Here is an 18,716-nt window from a genome sequence, read left to right on the forward strand (position 1 = left end):
TTGGTTGGTTTGGTTTAGTTTTTGGTTTTTCAAGAAGGGTTTCTCTGTGTAGCCTTGGCTGTCCTGCACTCACTTTGTAGACCAGACTGGCCTCAAACTCATAGAGATCTGCCTGCCTCTGCCTCCCTGAGTGCTGGGATATACCTATGTTTTTTGCATTCACAAGTTCTAAGGGAGAAGGAAGGAGGGAGGGAAGGAGGAAAGAAAGAGAGAGAGAGAAAGAAAGAAGAAAGAAAGAAAGAAAGAAAGAAAGAAAGAAAGAAAGAAAGAAAGAAAGAAAGAAAGAAAGAAAGATGGGCGAAGGGTGAAGGGTGCAGGGGTGGGAAATCCAAAGTTGATAAGCCTGCTGTCTCTGGTTTGCTGTGTGGGTCTAAAGTCAAAGAAGTGTTCTTGGCTTCTCTTTTCTCAGCCCTGCCTCCTCTGTCTCCTTTGGCAGAGCTACTAGGTGCATTGAGGGTAGCAGTATGTTAGGCTAGAGGGGGATTCTAAAGAGGTTGTGTTCCTACTTCCTTCTACTCAACCTTCTTCCTGTACCCTGATGCCCAGACAGCCGCCAATCCACAGAAAGAACAGAATTGCAGCAGAGCACATGGCTGAACCTTGAGCGAACAGTATGGCAGAGCTAGAAGGATCACAAGGACTTTTCAAGGCCACGACAGAAATTGTTAGACCCATTTCCATCCTCAAAGACCATGAAATAGAATCAAACCCAAGATGTATTCCATGGGGAGCTCTGTTTTTGGGACAGACTAGCTTTGGCCAAGCATAAAGTATCACCTGCCTTGCTCCTAATGTGTTTATGTTCAGGAGCTGCCTCTGTGGAGATGGGGACTGAAGAGTATTGCTCTGGAGTTGCTACTTGATGGGCAGATACTGGAAAATATTGGCTAGGCTTGATTTCATTGTGGTTTCCCCCTTCCACCATCCTCCTACATTATATTGTTATCCAACACAGAGAAAGCATTGATTGATATGAAATCATTGCTTGAACAGGGGAGTGTAAGAATGTTTCAGTGCGCCAGAGGGAGAGCCCACCAGCAGCATGCGCACGGTGCATCCTGCAGCAGGCAGATGGTATCTGTCTGTGGAGCATTTGCAAGGCTTCTGTTTTACTGCACCCTGGTTTTTCTGATAGCAGCAGTAAACCACCCGCACCTCAAATCATCCCCTGCTCAGACCTCTCATTAATTTAGGTTGACTCTGCTAACATCCCTAATAAATCCTCAGCAAGGTACAGCCCAGGATTGGAAAGAGGAAAACGTGAAACAGGGAAGGTGAGGGAAAGCTGAAAAGAAGAGAATGATTAAGGGAAGAAGAGCAGCAAAGAAAGAACCCAGGAAACCCAGGGACATGTCAAAGCCAGAGACAGGCGAAAGAGTAACAGCTGAGTTAAAGCAACGAAGCCTGCTGCGTGTGCTAACACACTCAGTACTCAGAAAACTGACTTACTTTACAATTCCAGCTCTGCTTGAAACCATATTCACTTTCAAAGTGAGCTGAGGAGAGAGCTCTGTTGGTAAATTACCTGCCTTCTATGCATGAAGACAGGACTTGATTCCCAGAGCTTAGAGGTTTTGTTTTGCTTTTTTAAACTTTTGTTTGTTTGTGCCAGCTATGAGGCTTGGAAGACGGTTCAGTGATTAAGAGCACTTGCTGTTGTTCTTTCAGAGGACCAGAGTTAGTTTCCCAGTATCCATATCAGGTGGCTCACAACTCACAACTACCTGTAACTCCAGCTTCAAGGGATCTAACACCCTCTTCTGGCCTCCTCAGATACACACACACACACATACACACACACACAGCACGTACTCAACCCACATACATAAGTAATACAAATATGTTTAAAAGCCAGATATGGTGACCTGTGTTTGTGCTTGTAATCCCAACATGGGGAAGCAGGGACAGATGGTATCTGGGGCTCTACATGGCAAAACCAGTAAGAAAACCTGTCTCGAAAGAAAGAGAGAGAGGAAGGAAGGAAGAGAGAAAGAGAGAGGAGAGAGAAAGAGAGAGAGAGAAAGAGAGAAAGAAAGAAAGGAAGAAAGAAAGAAAGAAAGAAAGAAAGAAAGAAAGAAAGAAAGAAAGAAAGAAAGAAAGAAAGAAAAAGAAAGTTGGTGAGACAGTACCTTAGAATGATACCTGAGATTGTCTGTCACTTCCATGTGTTCATATTCACACACACATGAACAGTGCTATGGATTGAATTCATGCACAGTAGACAAGCACTTCCCTGGCCACTTGTTCATTTTTTTCTCTAGATAGGTTCTTGCTATATTGCTCAGGCTAGCCTCAGATTTCTGGGCTCAAGCAAGTCTCCTCCCTCAGCTTCTGAGCATCTTGTGTGTGCTCCAGTGAGCCAACTTCCTTTTTTAAAACAAGAAAACTGAAGTATAGAGAGGGTCATGAATCTGTCCAAGGTCACCGTGTGAGGAAATGCAAGGTTGGAAAATCAAATATCTCTATAAACTGGTGCTGCTCACCAAGGGCTGTCCATTCAGATCACCAACAGCCCTTAAAACCTAGAAGATCCCATCCCAGGTGAAGTACATGGGACACGCATATGTTGTGTTTACTATCACTAGTTTATTTGAGTGTGCAGCCCAAACTGAGGATCTCTTTACTAGATCCAGCTCTCCTGCATGGTATGTTTTTCTAAAGAGAAGATAATGTGAAGGAATGGCAACAGACCGTGCTGTAGTTTACTTTGCTCTATTCACAGTCTGTCTAACAGTCACTATGATTTTGAACATTAGATCAGAGAAGTACCCCAGAGCCCTTAGTATCACTTCTAGAAGGAATATATATCTGGACACGGTGACTGTTTTGCTTTATGCCTATTCTGGAACCATCCTGCATGTGCGTTTTGAACTATGAGAGTGAGAATTTGCCCAAGCCCCAAACATGTCTGTATTGGAAATTATTTTCTCCTGTTCCCAAATTTTCATTCTTACCAAAAGGATCTCCAAACCTTCCATGACCCAGCTGTTACCACCCCACCCTTACTGACCTGACCCCACCCTGTAGCAAGGTTTGAATGAATACAAAGAGTAAGAACTTCTTATTTTCTTACCCCTATAATTCACTATGACCTTATGAGAAATGTGGCATTGTTGCCTTCAAAAGTAAACCTTCGCCAGAAAGATCATCTAAGGTGTTCAGAATCACATGGAAACTTACACAAGGGGAAGGGAGACAGCACTTGAGTTTTCAGGTTCCAAGTTCAGCTCCCCTTAGAACCCATCTTGGAACTTAAGATGTAATCCAATGAAGGAAATGGTGGAGTAAGTTGGCAAAGAAGCTGCAGAGTGCTGAGTCACCCATAGCCCTTTTTCCTCCCCAATGGTCACCTCATACTTGAACTGAAGTCCTTCATGCTTATGGGTCAATATATAGCTGCCCCACAAACTGACATCTTCCCTAAAGGACCTACATACAGTCCATTTCAACCCATCACAGGCTAACAAGGAAGGTGGGAAAGGTGCAGACAACATTTCCTAGAGACCAGACAGAAGGACTGGCCTTTGTTCTCCTACCTGTTCTTCAAGAAATCTGACCTGTGGCCTGGTGCTGTGGGGGCCTGACTGAGCCTCCTGAGAAAACCTGTGCTAGGGAAATACAGTCCATGTGGGTAGGGCCTAGTAGGGCCTAGCATTGAGTCCACTTCAGATACTCTAGGCAGAATCAGATCTGGATAAGATGGAAGCTTTGTAGATCTGCCCAAATCAGTTGTTCTCTAATCAATCCCAGGACTGTGTGAATGAAGACCAGAAAGGTTCTTTCCCAATTCTTTACAGTCTTGGGAGTGAGGATGTAATAATTGACTCCAGCCTCCTGGAGTGTATGAGTCAACAGGGCTTCCCCAAAGGGCCTTCTAGGCAGCCCTAGCCAACAGAGAGTCTTTGACCTTGAGTCTACTCCAGACCTGCCTCTCACCTCAACAAGGTGTAAGGACCTCACATAGCCCTTCAGGGAATGTCCTAGAGCCTAGGGAGTAGAAAGAAGGGAATGGATAGAATGGCTCTGGGGGCTTGTCTGTGGCACAGTCTCAACTCAGTGAAGATCCAGGGCACTGTGTGTAGGAAGGTGGGAAAAGAAACAGGGAAGCGAGTAGAGGAGGTCCCAAAGCCCATGAAGAGCAGAAGCAGAGGAGCAATTGATAGATTCCTTTGCCCTTGACCTACGACCAAAAAAGGCTAGCTTTTATTTTGTTTTGTTTTTTAAATAAGATGGTTCTACATTTAATATGTAAGCCTATGAGTGTACTTTTTCAATTCAATTTTTAAGTTTATTTCCCTTATTGAATTGTATACTAAAGAGAATTGCAGATGAGAATACATCTTAGAACTTTTGAATTAGGGATTTAGAGATCACTGATAAAGCATACAGAGAAGGGAACTGAGCCCAAAATTTAATCAGTCGGACCCAAGGTCATGGAGCTGGTGAAGACAAAAAAAGAATGTGACCCCTTCTATGCTGTGGCTTCCTTCCCCAACTGTGTGTTCCCTTAAGCAGAGGCTTGGGCAAGGGACAGCCAGGCTGATCAGTAAATGATCTAACTTGTCATTGGAGAAAATATATTTAATCTGTGGCCACAGCATCTCAGCCCTTCAGCCAAACATCATCCATCACATCATAAAGAGTAACTTGCCAAAGAAGAGTCCAAAAATCCAAACCAGATCCTTCCCCACTCCCGAAGCAGCCGGTCGCATTTCACTCCCTGAGCCAGGTTCCAGCCCAACATTTGCACGCCAGGGTCTCATTGTTTGATAGAGACCCTCTGTTCATTCATACACTCTCTTCAGCAGCTTTTTTCCTACTGGTACTGCTCAAAAAGGAGGAGGAAGGAGAGAGGGCCCTGGAGCCAAGGATCCAGAACAGGCTGTGTGGGCCCAGGAGACTTGCTCAGCCCTCTTTACCCAGGGCACTGTCACTCAAAGGCAAGCACATTCACACAGCCTCCAGCTTTCAAAACCTCAGATATTGTTAAAGGGGTGATGGGGCAGGGGAGAATCAACAGTCCTTAAAGCAGAGCCCTAATACAGAATCCAGCTTTCCTTGAATCTTCAGTGGTTTAACTTTTGAAATGTTTATTAACTTATTCTGAGTGTATGTGAGCATCCATGTACACACATGTGAGCCATGATACACATGTGGAGGTCATAAGGTAGCTCTGTAGAGTCCATCCTCCTCCTTCACACGGCTATAGGGTTCAAACTCAGGACATTGGGGTTGCACAGCAAAAAGAGCTTTACCTGCTGAGCTGCCTCACTGGCCCAACTGATTTCATTGTGGTGTCACAACTGAGAAAGACACAGCTCTCCCAGGGGTAGATTCTTTAGGCCAGGACTAAATGTTTATTCTATTCTCGATGTCTAAACTTTTCATTGTTGTTATTATTCCCATGGTCCCACATTTTAATCCTGGAATTTCAAAGGAAAGTGTACTTACTCCAATCAATGTTAGGGAAGAAAAAAAGTGAAACCAAAGACATGTTTCCTTCTATAATGAAAAAGAAGTAGAACTGAGAGAATATTCTCAAAGTCTCACCCTGAGACCACACTGTTCTCCTAAGCCTTGCCTCTATGGATAAAGATTATGAAAGTTTATTAGATATAGCAAAACAAAACACCATTCACAGCAGACGTCTTCACTGTGACTTCATGTGGTGACTCTGCCTTCAGGCTTGTTCACCAACTAAAATTATACTCTTCCATCTGGGACTTCTGGCCAGAACAACCACTTGCTCATTAAGTCAGCCAGCTGAGGGCTTAATGGGCATCTGTCCACTGGTGGCTCAGAGACATCAGGATACTGCTACTTCCTGGGCACAACAGGAAAGAGAATAGTGCTGATAACACAAAGGAAGAAGGATTTAAGTATATAGTGTTTGGATCAGTAGTAAACAATCCTGGAAAAATATAGGCATCCAATAAATGTAACTGCAAATGCTGAGAGCAGAGGTGGTCAAAAGGTACTATGGGGCTCAGAGCGAAAAAGTTGAGGACAAGAGAGAAGGGATAGGGAGAGAGAATTCCATCCCACTGGTGTTCATTCCATCTGAAGATGCAGCTCAAGTTACTAAGAAGTGAAGAGACTTTAGGCAGGCGGCACTGAGTCTGTGGAGATAGTTTGATGGATCTGGATGTTGTAGGAATTTGGAATAGAAGCACCTTAGTGTGATTGGAGCAGAAGGATAACTATAGAAACTGAGAGTGAAGGAGAGGGACTGCAGTAGATGAGAAGGATATAAAAATGTGTGTAAACTCATGTTGAAAGGAGCAGAGCTGCAATGCTTGACAGAGTGAGCAGACTGCAGGGCTAAACTTTGAAATCAATACAAGATGCCAAGTGTCCTAAATGTTGTAAATGCATCCTACTTTCAGTAGATCTTAAGGAGAAAATCCTTACATTCAAATAAATGCAGTAAACTTAGAATATGAAAACCAAAATCCAAACCCTTTACCCAGGAATTTTAAAGCAGTGGGTGTGGTAGATCCTAGCACTCAGGAAGCAGAGGCAGGCAAATGTCTGTGTTCTAGGCTAGCCTAGTCTACATAGTGAGTTCCAGGCTAGCCAGAACTGCATAATAAGACTGTCTCTGTCTCAAAAGAAAGGAGGAAGGAAAGAAAGGAAAAGAAAACTTAAAACACACTTCTTTATAGCTCTTGGATTAAAAAATGAAGCCAACATTCTAAGATAGGCTATTTTAAGAGAACAATGAGAGCACTGTTCCTGAAGGCCTGTGGGATGAAACCAAACTGACACTGGAAGGAAAATTTAGAGCCTTAATGAGCTCATTACAATTCAAGAAATCCCAAAATCAAAAGAGTAAAGCATTCTAATCAAGAAATTAGCAAAGAAGAAGAAGAAAGAAAGAAAGGTGAATAAATTTAGTTTTAAAAAGGAACTAAACATTAAAACAAAAATATGAATTTAAGTTGATTAATAAAACTAAAGGCTATAGTTTAATGAAAAAATAGGGGGTGGGGCTGGAGAGATGGCTCTCTGGCTTAGCACACTGTCCTTGCAGAGGACTCAGATTCAGTTCCCAGCACCAATCAGTGGCTCATACCCAATGGAATCTGATGCCTTCTTCTGACCTCCAAAGACAGCAGGTGTGCACATGGTGTGCATACATACTTGCAGACAAAACACACACATAAACTAAAATAAACAAGCTTAATAAAAAAATTAAAGAAAAATAGATGAGTCTTTTACAAATGAAATTTTAAAATGCGAAAACACACAAAAAGCATTTGGCTAAGTAACATAAAAATAGATTCCATTAGTTCATAAAAAAGAAAAAGAAAACACAAGAGAGACTACTGAGACGTGGGAGGGTTCAGCAGCAGTGAGAGGGAGAAGACTATGCTCAAAGTTCATTATATATGTGCATGGAAATGGCATGATGGAGCCTGCTCACTATTATGTACAAGCAATTTAGTCTAATAAAAGCTTTTAACAGTATACAATGAACATAAATGCCAGATTATAAAAGAATATCAAGTACCGCTCCATCCTAAAAGAATTTATTTGTTTTACATTATACGTTGTAGAAAGCCTAGGTAGATGAAAAGTTATGGAAGAAAAGTTAAAGGTAGTGAAGGATTTGTTACCAGGGCCAGAGGGCTCTTCAAATGAATTCCAAGACACCGCAAAGGAGCAAGTCAAAACTGAAGGAAAACAAAACTCCACTCATAAGGCTGCTTCCCAGTCACTACCCAAACAACCAACAGATGGCTCAGAAGATAACATTCCGGACCACATTGCCCACAGATATTACAAAGCCCAGAATAAGGTCTTGACAAATGAGTGCGAGGACGTAAGGAAATCTATTAATGTAATTCATTACACTAAGTTAAGATAAAATTGTATATTTTCAGATATCATATCTCTTTAGATAGAAATATTTTAAAGCCTTCAATAAAAATTAACCAACATTCCTGACTAAAACAAATTTAAAACTTTGAAATTCTTGGAAAACCAAAAGTAAAACACATTCACCATAATCTGCAGCAAATGTCACACTTGTGGTAAAGCATTCGCAGCATTTGCTTTCCGGTTAGCTAAGGCTGACAGGAGGGTGTCCTACTAGTAGCTGCAGACTGGGAGGCTGAACCAGGAGGGCTGAGAGAGCCCAGGAGTTTGGGGTCTACCTGGGCAACTCAGTGAGATCATCCCTCAAAACAACATGCAAAGGTAGAAAAGAAACAAAGAAAAAATATGTTAAGAGTAGATGAAAAGCACCTGTAGTCACATCCCTCAGAAGGAATGTCGACTACCCTGTAGGGAACGGTGTATTCCTCCAAAATGAAGCCCTGTTTTTCCTCACTGTCTTATCTCGCTGGAAATGGGATGTGCTGCGCTACACAAAAACACCAAAAAAAAATGGGCTTAGCTTGAAAACCTTATTTGAAGCTGTTATGAGAATGAAGGTAGAAGCTATAAAATAATTCATCCAGGAGGAGCAAAGGTTGGAAATGTGATTTCTCAGAGAAAAAAAAAAAAATGTTGGCAGAAGAGGCCTTGGGCTGAGGACAGGATGCTCCTGATGGTGTCACATCACACAGGCTTGGGAGGGAAGGGCTTGAGTTTTTTAGTCCATCCTCTCGTCTCACCCACTAGATGCAGAGCCTTTGTCCTCACCAGTTTGAGAAATAAGGCAGAAAAGCTGGAGAGATGGCTCAGTGGTTAAGTTCCTGACTGTTCTTCCAGAGGACCTGGACTGGGTTCAAATCACAGCCCCCACATGGCAACCCACAACTGTCTGAACTCCATGATTTGACACTCTCACATAGACATACATGTAGGTGAAACACCAAAGCACATAAAATAAAGGTAAATAAGTAAAAATGAAAAAAGAAAAGAAATAAGGCAAGGATGGAGGCCTTTGCTCTGTGGTAGAGCATGTGCCTAACTACTCAAGGATTGGGTTTCATATCTAGCGTGAGGAAGGGGTTGTCTGGAGCTGCCCAGGCCTTAGAGCCAGCCCAGAGAACATGTGACGGAGCCTCCTTTTGTCTCTTCATTTCTCCCAGACCGCCCAGGCTTGCTGAACGTGAAGCCCATCGAGGACATCCAAGACAACCTGCTGCAGGCCCTGGAGCTCCAGCTCAAGCTAAACCACCCGGAGTCCTCGCAGCTGTTTGCCAAGGTGCTCCAGAAGATGACAGACCTCAGGCAGATCGTCACAGAGCATGTGCAGCTGTTGCATGTGATCAAGAAGACGGAGACGGACATGAGCCTTCACCCCCTGCTCCAGGAGATCTACAAGGATTTATATTAGCAGGAAAGTCCCACCGCTGACAACGTGTTCCTTCTTTCGATTGCACTATTATTTTGAGGGAAAAATCTGACACCTAAGAAATTTACTGTGAAAAAGCATTTTTAAAACAAAAGGTTTTAGAACATGATCTATTTTATGCATATTGTTTATAAAGATACATTTACAATTTACTTTTAATATTAAAAATTACCACATTATGAAATTGTTTATAGTATTTAAAGATTTAATGTATGTCTCCCATTCTACCATCACAGATCAGGGGTGGATTTGGCCATTTTCTTTCTTTCCTTCTTTCTAGGTCATTCTTTGACATGTGTATGTGCTCACGTATGTTTACCTGTGTGAGGTTCTGTGCATGTATATGGAGGCCCTGAGACAGCTTAAGTCACTTTTCTTAGGACTAACATGTACCTGCTTTGAGACAGGCTTTCTCATTGGCCTGGAACCAACCAATTGGGCTAGACTAGCTGGTCAGTGAGACCCAAGGAGCTGCCTGTTGCCACCTCCCAGCAGTACTCTGTCTATCATTTTTACGTGCATTCTGGGGAAGGGGTTGAACTCAGGCCCTCATGCTTACTAGGCTTCACAAGAATCCAAACTTCTTCCATGACTTGAATAGAATTTTTGCTCATCACCAGCAACCTGCTTAACATATTGTCAGCCCTCCATAATCATGGGCCTGGCTCCCATGATTATGGTCTACTGAAGGTACCAAATCTCGTGGGTGTTCAAGTTTTTATAAGATGGTATGTTGCTTATACACTATGCATACTCTCACCTATCATTCAAACTATCCCTAGAGCCTTACAATATCTAATACAATGGAAATGTTGTAAACTGTAATACAGTGATGTTTGGGAAATAATGACCAGAATGGATGGAGTTATAAAATTCAATTGCTCACAAAAACGCCCCCCAAATATTTGGCCCATGGATGTCAAGCCCACAGATTTGAGGGTCTGACTCCATAGCCTACTAATGGGACACTGAATTGGCCCCAGGTGTGTCTCAACACTGCTAGAAGCTCCAGAGAGCACAGATGTTTTAAGAGTTAGCACTATGAGGTTGAGGATGTAGCTTGGTCAGGGGAGTGCTTGCCTGGCAAACAAACAGCCCTGTGGTTCACCCCTGCCACTGGGGGGAAAAGTCATCTTGGGAGACACCTGTGAACCTAGCACTCAGGAAATGGAGGTAGTAGGATCAAGATTATCTTTCAACACTGCCTACTAAGGCCAGCCTAAGATACATGAGACCTGACTCAAAAGCAAAGGGAGGGGGTGGCTGGAGAGACAGCTCAGTGTTTAAAAGTACTGGCTGCCCCATTTACTTCCCAGCACCCATATCAGGGGGCTCACAACCACTTGTAACTACCAACTACAGGCTATCTGGAACTTTCTTTGGGTATCCACGCACACATGACATGTACATACCCATAAATAAAATATTTTTTAATTAAGAAAAATGAAGGGGCAGATGCCTCAGAAAGTAAAAGTGCTAGCCATACAAGCCTAACCACCTGATTTCTAACCATGGAATACATACGAAAAGCCAGATTGATAGTATGAATCTGTAATCCCAACACTCATATGGTTGAGATGGGAGACAGAGGCAAGCGAATGTCCTGGAAGCTGTCAGGCTAGTTAGCTGGAATAGTCACCGCAGCAGAAACAAGAAAAACCAGGCTTCAAAGGGGTGCAAATCAAGAACCCATGCACAGAAGTTGTCTTCTGACCTCCACACACAAGTGAATAGTAGATAAATAATTGTTTTTAAGACTTTAAAGAGTTGGAGTCTGCCAAAATGAGCTTATCATTGACTTGAGAAGAAAACCATGACTCTTAAAATATTATAATGCAAATAACTAATGTGTGCTGGATGAATGGTCAGGGCTCTGGGTCACATGCTAGGGGATGGTTTGCAGGGAAGTGAAGATTCATGAAGACTCATAAGTCAGGATGGCAGCCTTCAAGGATGGTGTTGAATTGAGAATTCTACAAGAAAGACAACAAAAGGCATTACAGGAGAGCAAAATGGCAAGAACAGCAGGGTAGAAGTGGGGAGGGCCTTGCTGCCACCTGGCCTTAGTCATAGACAGCAGTGATGCTGTGGCTCTTCCCATCAGCCTCCCATGGAACATTTGCCTAGAATTTTACTGAATTCAAAGGTTTGTGACCCATATGATATTTGCAACAAATGCCAACAAGCAAATTATAAATCGTTCCCTAGCATTAGAGGCTTCTGGGTTGGTTGAAGCCATCAGATTCACATCGTGTCTTTGAAGCAAGCCTTCTGACTGAATGACCATGAGGATGACTGTTCCCGTGCCCTAACTTAATCCCTTCATTTACCGTAACATGGGGCGTTTCTACCCAGGAGGATACAACTTTAGAGTTGGGGGCTGTTAAGCCAAAACATCAAGAGAGCTCTTTCCATCCTCTTGGAAGGAAATTCATCTCCAAAGAGTAAGATTATGAAAGTTGAGTCTTGAATCCAGCCCTAAAAATATACAAACCCTACACGCCACAGAAAGACAACCTCAGAGTCCAAACCTTTAAAATGACAGATAGAGCTAAGCCGAATTGGAACCAGAGCCAAGGCTGTGTCTGAGTGACATCCAAACATTTGGAAGGAAGGTGACAAATTCACTCAGCCATATGGTGGTTTCTTTCTGCCTTGATGCAGAGCATCCGGGGATTTGGAAACATCCAGATGACTGTTGGGGTGTCTTCACAATGTTGGCGCCACATTGAGAGTTTATCGGGGAGATGGCAAGAGAAAATGTGCAAGCCACAGGCAAGGTGGGGCCCTCAGTGGGACCTGGGAGGCGATCCCTTGTTTACAAGGTTCTCAAACAAAAAGCCTTTCAGCTCTCTGCCTGATCTTGGTTCCCACCAGTGCTCCACAGCCCAGCCAAGCCCTTTCCACATTTTCAAGCTCTGTTGCCAATGGAGTAGGGAGAGGGATGCTCTCAGCTCTTTGGCACCAATGCTTAGCGTTAAATAGCTTTTAAATCCTGGCAGCTTTCACATTCCCATCTCTCGGATTTTTCCCTGTGGCTTGGATGATCATTTGCTAAATATTTTACAACACATTATATTCATCTCTAAAGCTCCTGCTCCTTCCCTGCCCCACCCCCCAAGCATGATTCACAAGTTAATCAACACATGCATCATTGGTTATTCATAGCACTTTCTCTGGGCACAAACACACTTAGGGATTCCTGTTAATAAAAATAGGAAGAAAAGTCAAGCCCTTGTCCCACACCTCCACTGACCATGGCCCAGGATCCTTAAACATCTTTTTGCGATGGGCAGGACCCAGGGATAGCAGACTCCTCAAGAAACCAGATCTCCACAACATTTTCTCCAGCCATGGGAAACCTGAACTGACCTGCATTTCTGGGCTTTTGTTGTTCTGCCTTTTGTTTTGTTTCTTTCATTTCTATGTTTAAGTCCAGGTGAGGAGCAAGGAGGATTCAACAAGAGAAGCAGTGGGTGGGGTGGGAAGGCTCAGACCTAGAACATGTGCTTAGCCTGTGTGAGATCTCAGGTTCTATGCAATGTATCCCTCCCTGCACAGTGGTGTTAGCTGGGGTCACAATGCAGATTCCCAGTTGTGGGTTTGAACTCTGAAACCAGCAGGATAACCACAGAAGAAGGCAGCTGCCACTGCATTCCAGTGACTTTTTCTTGGCCATCAAGGAGTAAATTCTTGCCATGAGTGGGCCCTGATTTGTGTGAGGTCTACTACAATTGGGATGTTGAGGAAAGGAGGCAGAGACCACAGAGGATGATGGGTACCTATTACAGAGCAGGGGGATGTCTGGAGTGGGGACTGGGATAGGGCTCTCTATTCTCAATCCTGAGGGCAAGAATCATAGCTCATTTCTATTATGACATCACAGTGCTATCATGAGATCAGAGATCTGAAGAGTCTGTCCTTCACTAGCTAGATACTTTCCTGGTTTCCTCTTTTCTCACCCCATCCTGATTCTTAGCCTGGCTCCTGGGGATCTCTGCATGCATTGTTACCCCCTATTATCTGCAGGTTCCCATCCCTCGTCTGTGACTGGCTGCAACTTAGATGAACACACACACACATATACACACAGACAATAAATAAATTTTAAAATGATACTAAGAAGCACTGTGTGGTGGTCCCAGCTAGTCAGGAGGCTGGCATGGGAGAATTGGTGAACCTAGAGATCTTAGGGCAGCCTGGGCAACAAAGCATGCTCTTGCTTCAAAAATGAATAAACACAGACTGAGGAAATAATTTAGTCAGTAAGCATGAACTCCTGAGTTCAGATCCCCAGTGTCCATGTAGAAGCTGTATGTGGAGAGACATAGACAGGAAGACCCCTATTCCCAAGGACTTAGTGGCCGGCCAGCCTAGCCAAACAGCAAGCTCCGTGTTGAATGAGAGGCCATGCCTCAAAATAAATAGATAATAAGCAAACAAAATAGTGTCTTGGAGTTAAGAGACCCAGGCATTACCTAGTCCCATCCACAGTTCATATTTAGGACAGTCTACTCAGGACCAATGGTGAGGGGACAAGCCCTGCCCTCAATGGATCACAGTCAGTCAATGAGTAGATACAACCCAGCTAGAGCTGCCTAGAGATGCAGATCCACAGAGGGTATGATGGATCAGGAGTGTCCCAGCTCTCCAAGATGGTCAGGGTGGAAAGTCAGAGGGTCCAAGCCTGTGTCAGACTGGGACACGAGTCTACCCCATGGTAAGGAGATCTCTTGGACTGTATTTGGAGACCATGGGGATCCAGAGGAAGTTGCCAAGCAGCAGAGGGATATGATCAAATTTGAAATTTGGAAAGCAAGCTTCCCAAAAGTCAACACTGCCCAAAGAATAAATTCTTTCTCCAAGGCTCCCTGGGATGGCCCAGCTTTGGATGGCTACCTGAAGGGATGGACCTCTTGGGAACTTCCAGCCTTGAGGCTTGGCTCTGCCTCTGGTTCCCACATATCATGCTTATTCATGCACCCTGAGGTTCTGACTCACTTTGACCCTCTAATCTAGTGACAATCTTCTGGCCCACACAATGGCATCCTCTTCCTAACTCACCATTCCCTCTCATTCCCAGGAGACAAGGCCTCACATACCCCCAACTGTAAAGGTCTGCTGCTGCTTCCAAGAAGTTCTACCTCCATTGCTTCACCGGCTTCATGAACATCTCAGGGTCATTTCTAGTCCTGTGTTGCAAATCTCCTTCCACATCTGTTTTCCAGAAAGATCCTCTGACTGAGAATTAGGGCTATGGTAGGAGTTCAGTGGTCAAATGCTTACCTAGCGTGCACAAGGCACTGGGTTCAGTTGATGCTACAGCAAAGCAGTTATGTAAGGCCTGAAGTCCCAGGCGTCAGCCCAGATTAACATATTCAAAGTGTTGGTTACACACATAGTCTTTCCAAATGCCAGCCAGCACTACCACCAGAAGGGCTGGTACCTTATTGAGAAGATCCCCAAATGCATGGAAACCTAATAGGAGCAACAGCAGAAAGAAGGGGGGAGGGAAATGGAACAAACTTCGGAGACATAAGGCTGGGGAGAGCCTGATACACAGTGCGTTCAAATAACAGCATCCTGGTGCAGCCTTTATAGTTATACTGGCTGGGGTTAAAATTCCAACTCTACAAGGCACCAGTCTAATGACCAAGACAAGTGTCTTAATCTCTTTAGGCCTACATTGCCCTCAAATGTAAAGTGGGGTAATAACACCATCTCCAGCGTTATTGTGCGGATTAAATGTAATAATGACCGTAAAGTAATTCTCAGAGCTTCTTGGCACATCTCAGTCAGAGTTGCTTGCAGGCAGTATTGCTGGTGTTACTAATGTGCCCTTCCAGGAGTGCTGCCCAGAGACAGAGCCTCGCCTAGTGTGCAGGGGGCCTTGGAGCTATCCCCAGCACCACAGAAAGTAATTAATTTAATTTAAAAATAATACATCCAAGAGCTAGAGAGGTGGATCAGTGGTTAAGAACACATACTGCTCTTGCAGAGGACCTGAGTTAGGTTCCCAGCTCTCATATTTGCTGGCTCACAACCATCTAGCTTCAAATGATCTGATGCCCTCTTCTGGCCTCTGCAGGCACTGCATTCACACATACTCCAGCCACGCACACACACAGAGAGAGAGAGAGAGAGACAGAGAGAGAGACAGAAAACGGGAACATATATATTTTTAAATATTCATATGATACTCTGGGCCCATGAAGGAGGTTTGTGTATATTAGTGCCATGACATAGTTTGATTTGTTTGTTTACTTGTTTTGTTCTGTTGTTTTTTGTTTTGGCTTTTTTTTTTTTTTTTTTTTTTTTTTTTAGACAGGGTTTCTCTGTGTAGCCCTGGCTGTTCTAGAACTTGCTTTGTAGATCAGGCTGGCCTTGAACTCACAGAGATTCACCTGCCTCTGCCCCCAAGTGCTGAGATTAAAGGTGTGAGCCTTTAATCTTTAATATTTCATGCTGATGGTCTGCATTTTTAAGAGCAGAGTGAAAATATATCCAAAAGACTTTATCCCCAATCCACAAGTATTGGGAGGGGAAAAAAATATTTGAAAGACAACTGTGCCGTGTTTTGACTTAGAACAAATGCAAAGGATGAGGCTGAGGGAACATTTTCTCGAAAAGGAACAGGGCTTTTCTCTGGCGACTTCTGCTCCTAATTTTAGATAAATATTACATAGTTTGAATTTCCAAAGGGGTTATAATGAATAAGAAAATTGCTAATTTGAGTCTGTAGGGAGTGGGTTGGGATATTTCCATCCCTCTGGAGTTTTGTAAATATGTTCCAGGGCAAATGTTCCCAGGAGAATGTCATTTCTGGGATCTGTTTAGAGGCAAGGGCTGGTCTCAGGGACAACACAAGTGGTTCCCTGCAAGAGTTGGAAAGTGGATCCCCAGGCCCACTTTCCACGCCACTACAAGCCATGGATTATGAATAAGAGGCTCCATGTCAGACGCTCCATGTCTGAGGCTGTGGGCAAGTCCTTGCTGGAGACCTGGTATCTGGCCTGGAGACGTCTCTGAACATCCATTCATCATGAGTCAAGGATGGGCCGCTGTTCCCCTGTCCATACCAGTGGTATAGACAGCTTGCATGTCTCCTGAAAGATCAAATAAAGGAACAAGGACAAAAACCTTATCACTACTGATTGCAGATGAAAGAGTCGGACACCCAGTAAATCCAGGGAGTGAGCCTAAAGGTTTATGAATGAGAGGTGGGGGCCCACACCATTCAGGTGTCTTTCTTAGCTGAGTTACTTGGGAAAGTGAAAGAATGAACTGAAAGCTTAGGGAGGCAGCAACCAATTAAATTTTGCTATCCGCACAGCTGTGTACCTGCTGCCTCTACAAGCATGGTGATTCCTCTCTGAGCCTCAGTGTTTCCATCTGCACAGCTAGAAAGCTGTTCTGTCTTCTAGTCCTGACACCCCAAGACCTCAGGCCTCCTACGGAGGCAGGCCAGAGGACAGAACTCTGGCTGCCCATCAGAGACCCGAGTTCTCTGCTGCCTGAGCGTGTGTTCTCAGCTCAGAGCCACCCAGGCCTGGGCCTGGCTGCAGCAAGGGCTCATTAAGGGCCTGGGGCTGCTCCAGCCTGAGCTGGCTGCCTCCTAGGGCAGGGGAGGGGACACCGGATGGCTGGTTGGTTCCCACCCGAAGCCAAGCTGCTGAGAGAAGGGCGTTGTGCTGAGTCAGTTGCTGGCAGCTCAGCCTGGGGTCTCTGGCCACCCTGCCTGCCAGATGGGCCAGCTCCAGGCAGGCCTCGGAGGAGCCTGTGTTATCGACGATGCTGCCGCTGCTGCCACAGTGGTGGGCAACATGCCTTGGAAATGTTGCACTGTGGCCAGGACTCCCAGGGCTCCTGGGGAAGGACAGCTGCTGATGAAGGGGGACATTTTTTAAGGAGCTGCCTCCTACTGGCAAGATGCTAGCCAAGGCTTTCTCCTTGTCCTGTCCCCTGATGAGGGTGACCATTCTCTCAAACACCACGCACACACTTTACTCATAAACTGCCTTCTACCTCCTGAGTCCTGGCTCAAGCTTAGCGAGGCACTGTATGGGTCAGGACCCAGCCAGGAGGAAAAGGCAAGGGCATCTAAGGCAGAGGAGCCTCTAACGTAAAGGTTACATGCAAAGTGCAGACAGGACTCATTGAAGCCAGTGGAGGAGGGTGATCAAGGCTAGCGGGGAAGCTAGGGAGGCCATATCAGCCCGGACAATGAAGGACAAAGGGTGGCCAAGAAGGCACAGCCTTGCAGAGGTTCCTGGACAGAAGCTAAAGCCTAAGGCAGGGCCTAGAAAAGGCCAGAAAGAAACAGCCCGTAGGAAACAGTCTGCTGAGGCCACAGCCCAGAGGTGACAAGTGGGAATAAGTGTGCAGGTCATGCTGCGAAGAGAATCAATGCACAGGCGTGGGTTCCAGCCCTGAAACCCACGGATGTTGTGGAGAGATGTGTAAGATATTTGCATAGGACCCTCACACACCTTTCTGTAAATGTGTGAACACATCTGCATTAAAATTACACAGCAGAAGTGCTGTGTAAACAGGCGTCATACCAGTTTAGAAAACAATGAGCCAAGTCTGTGCATGCTCAGACACGATTTTTTTTCCCCTAATATCATATGCAAGGTTGTTTGAGTCCATGTATGTGGAAGCCATGGATACCAAGAGTTGATTACCTTTTAAGTTTTAAAATCATGCTTAAGATGTCTGAAAGTCAAATTTTCTCTCTTGATTCTACTCAGCCCGAGGATTTCAAAAAGAAAACCTCTCCCCAAGATGGGGTGCTCCCTTTTTCCTTATGGCTTCATAAGGCCCCTAGACAGGACTGTGTAGCCTACTCTAAGAAGCACAAGTCCGACTGACCTTTAGAGAAAGACCTGACTTGCCTGATGCCACCCAGGTGAAAGTCTCCCCTAGCCAAGCGTAGCCACCATTAAAGAGTCTGAGCTTGGGGAGAGGCAAAGGAGGGGAAGGTGGCCTGAGGTCAGCGGAGGCAAGAAGAGGAAAAGCTAGAGTCCAATGTCAATGTCAGTAAATGCTCATTGGTCTTGCCTGTCCCTGGCTCTCCTCAGCCTCTAGGGACACACAGATAAGGCTGGTGTGACTCAGGCCACCAAGGAACTCACTTTCATGGAGATAAACACAGAAGCTGGCAGCCACAGACCAGCCTGGCAAGCAGAGGAAGCCGGAGGGCTGGAGGCAGGGCCAGTGCGGCTAGATAACCTTGGGCAACTTCTGGAAACTTCTTGTGATTCTCTTTGTATAGCTCAGGGTGTGCTACCCTGAGGGAAGCCACCCCTGGAGGTCACAGTAAGGAGGGAAGGGGCAAAGCAGGCCAGTACTGCCCACTCTGCTCCTTCCTCAAGTGTCAGTGTTGGGGACAGGTTGCAACTAAAGATAA

General features: G+C 44.8%; 1 protein-coding gene across 7 annotated transcripts in view; it reads left to right on the top strand.

Moving 5' to 3' along the window:
* The window catches only part of Pparg (peroxisome proliferator activated receptor gamma), a 129,843-nt gene extending 120,352 nt beyond the window's left edge, over nt 1–9,491 (top strand). For all 7 annotated transcript variants that reach the window (XM_060383968.1, XM_060383967.1, XM_060383969.1 and 4 more), the window contains one exon: nt 9,042–9,491. In XM_060383968.1, the coding sequence (XP_060239951.1) occupies nt 9,042–9,289 (248 nt within the window). In that variant the 3' untranslated portion in view covers nt 9,290–9,491. The remainder of the gene's footprint in view (nt 1–9,041) is intronic.
* Nucleotides 9,492–18,716: the final 9,225 nt, after the last annotated feature.

This window comes from Meriones unguiculatus, chromosome 5 (genome assembly GCF_030254825.1).
Source record: "Meriones unguiculatus strain TT.TT164.6M chromosome 5, Bangor_MerUng_6.1, whole genome shotgun sequence".
Taxonomy (NCBI): domain Eukaryota; kingdom Metazoa; phylum Chordata; class Mammalia; order Rodentia; family Muridae; genus Meriones; species Meriones unguiculatus.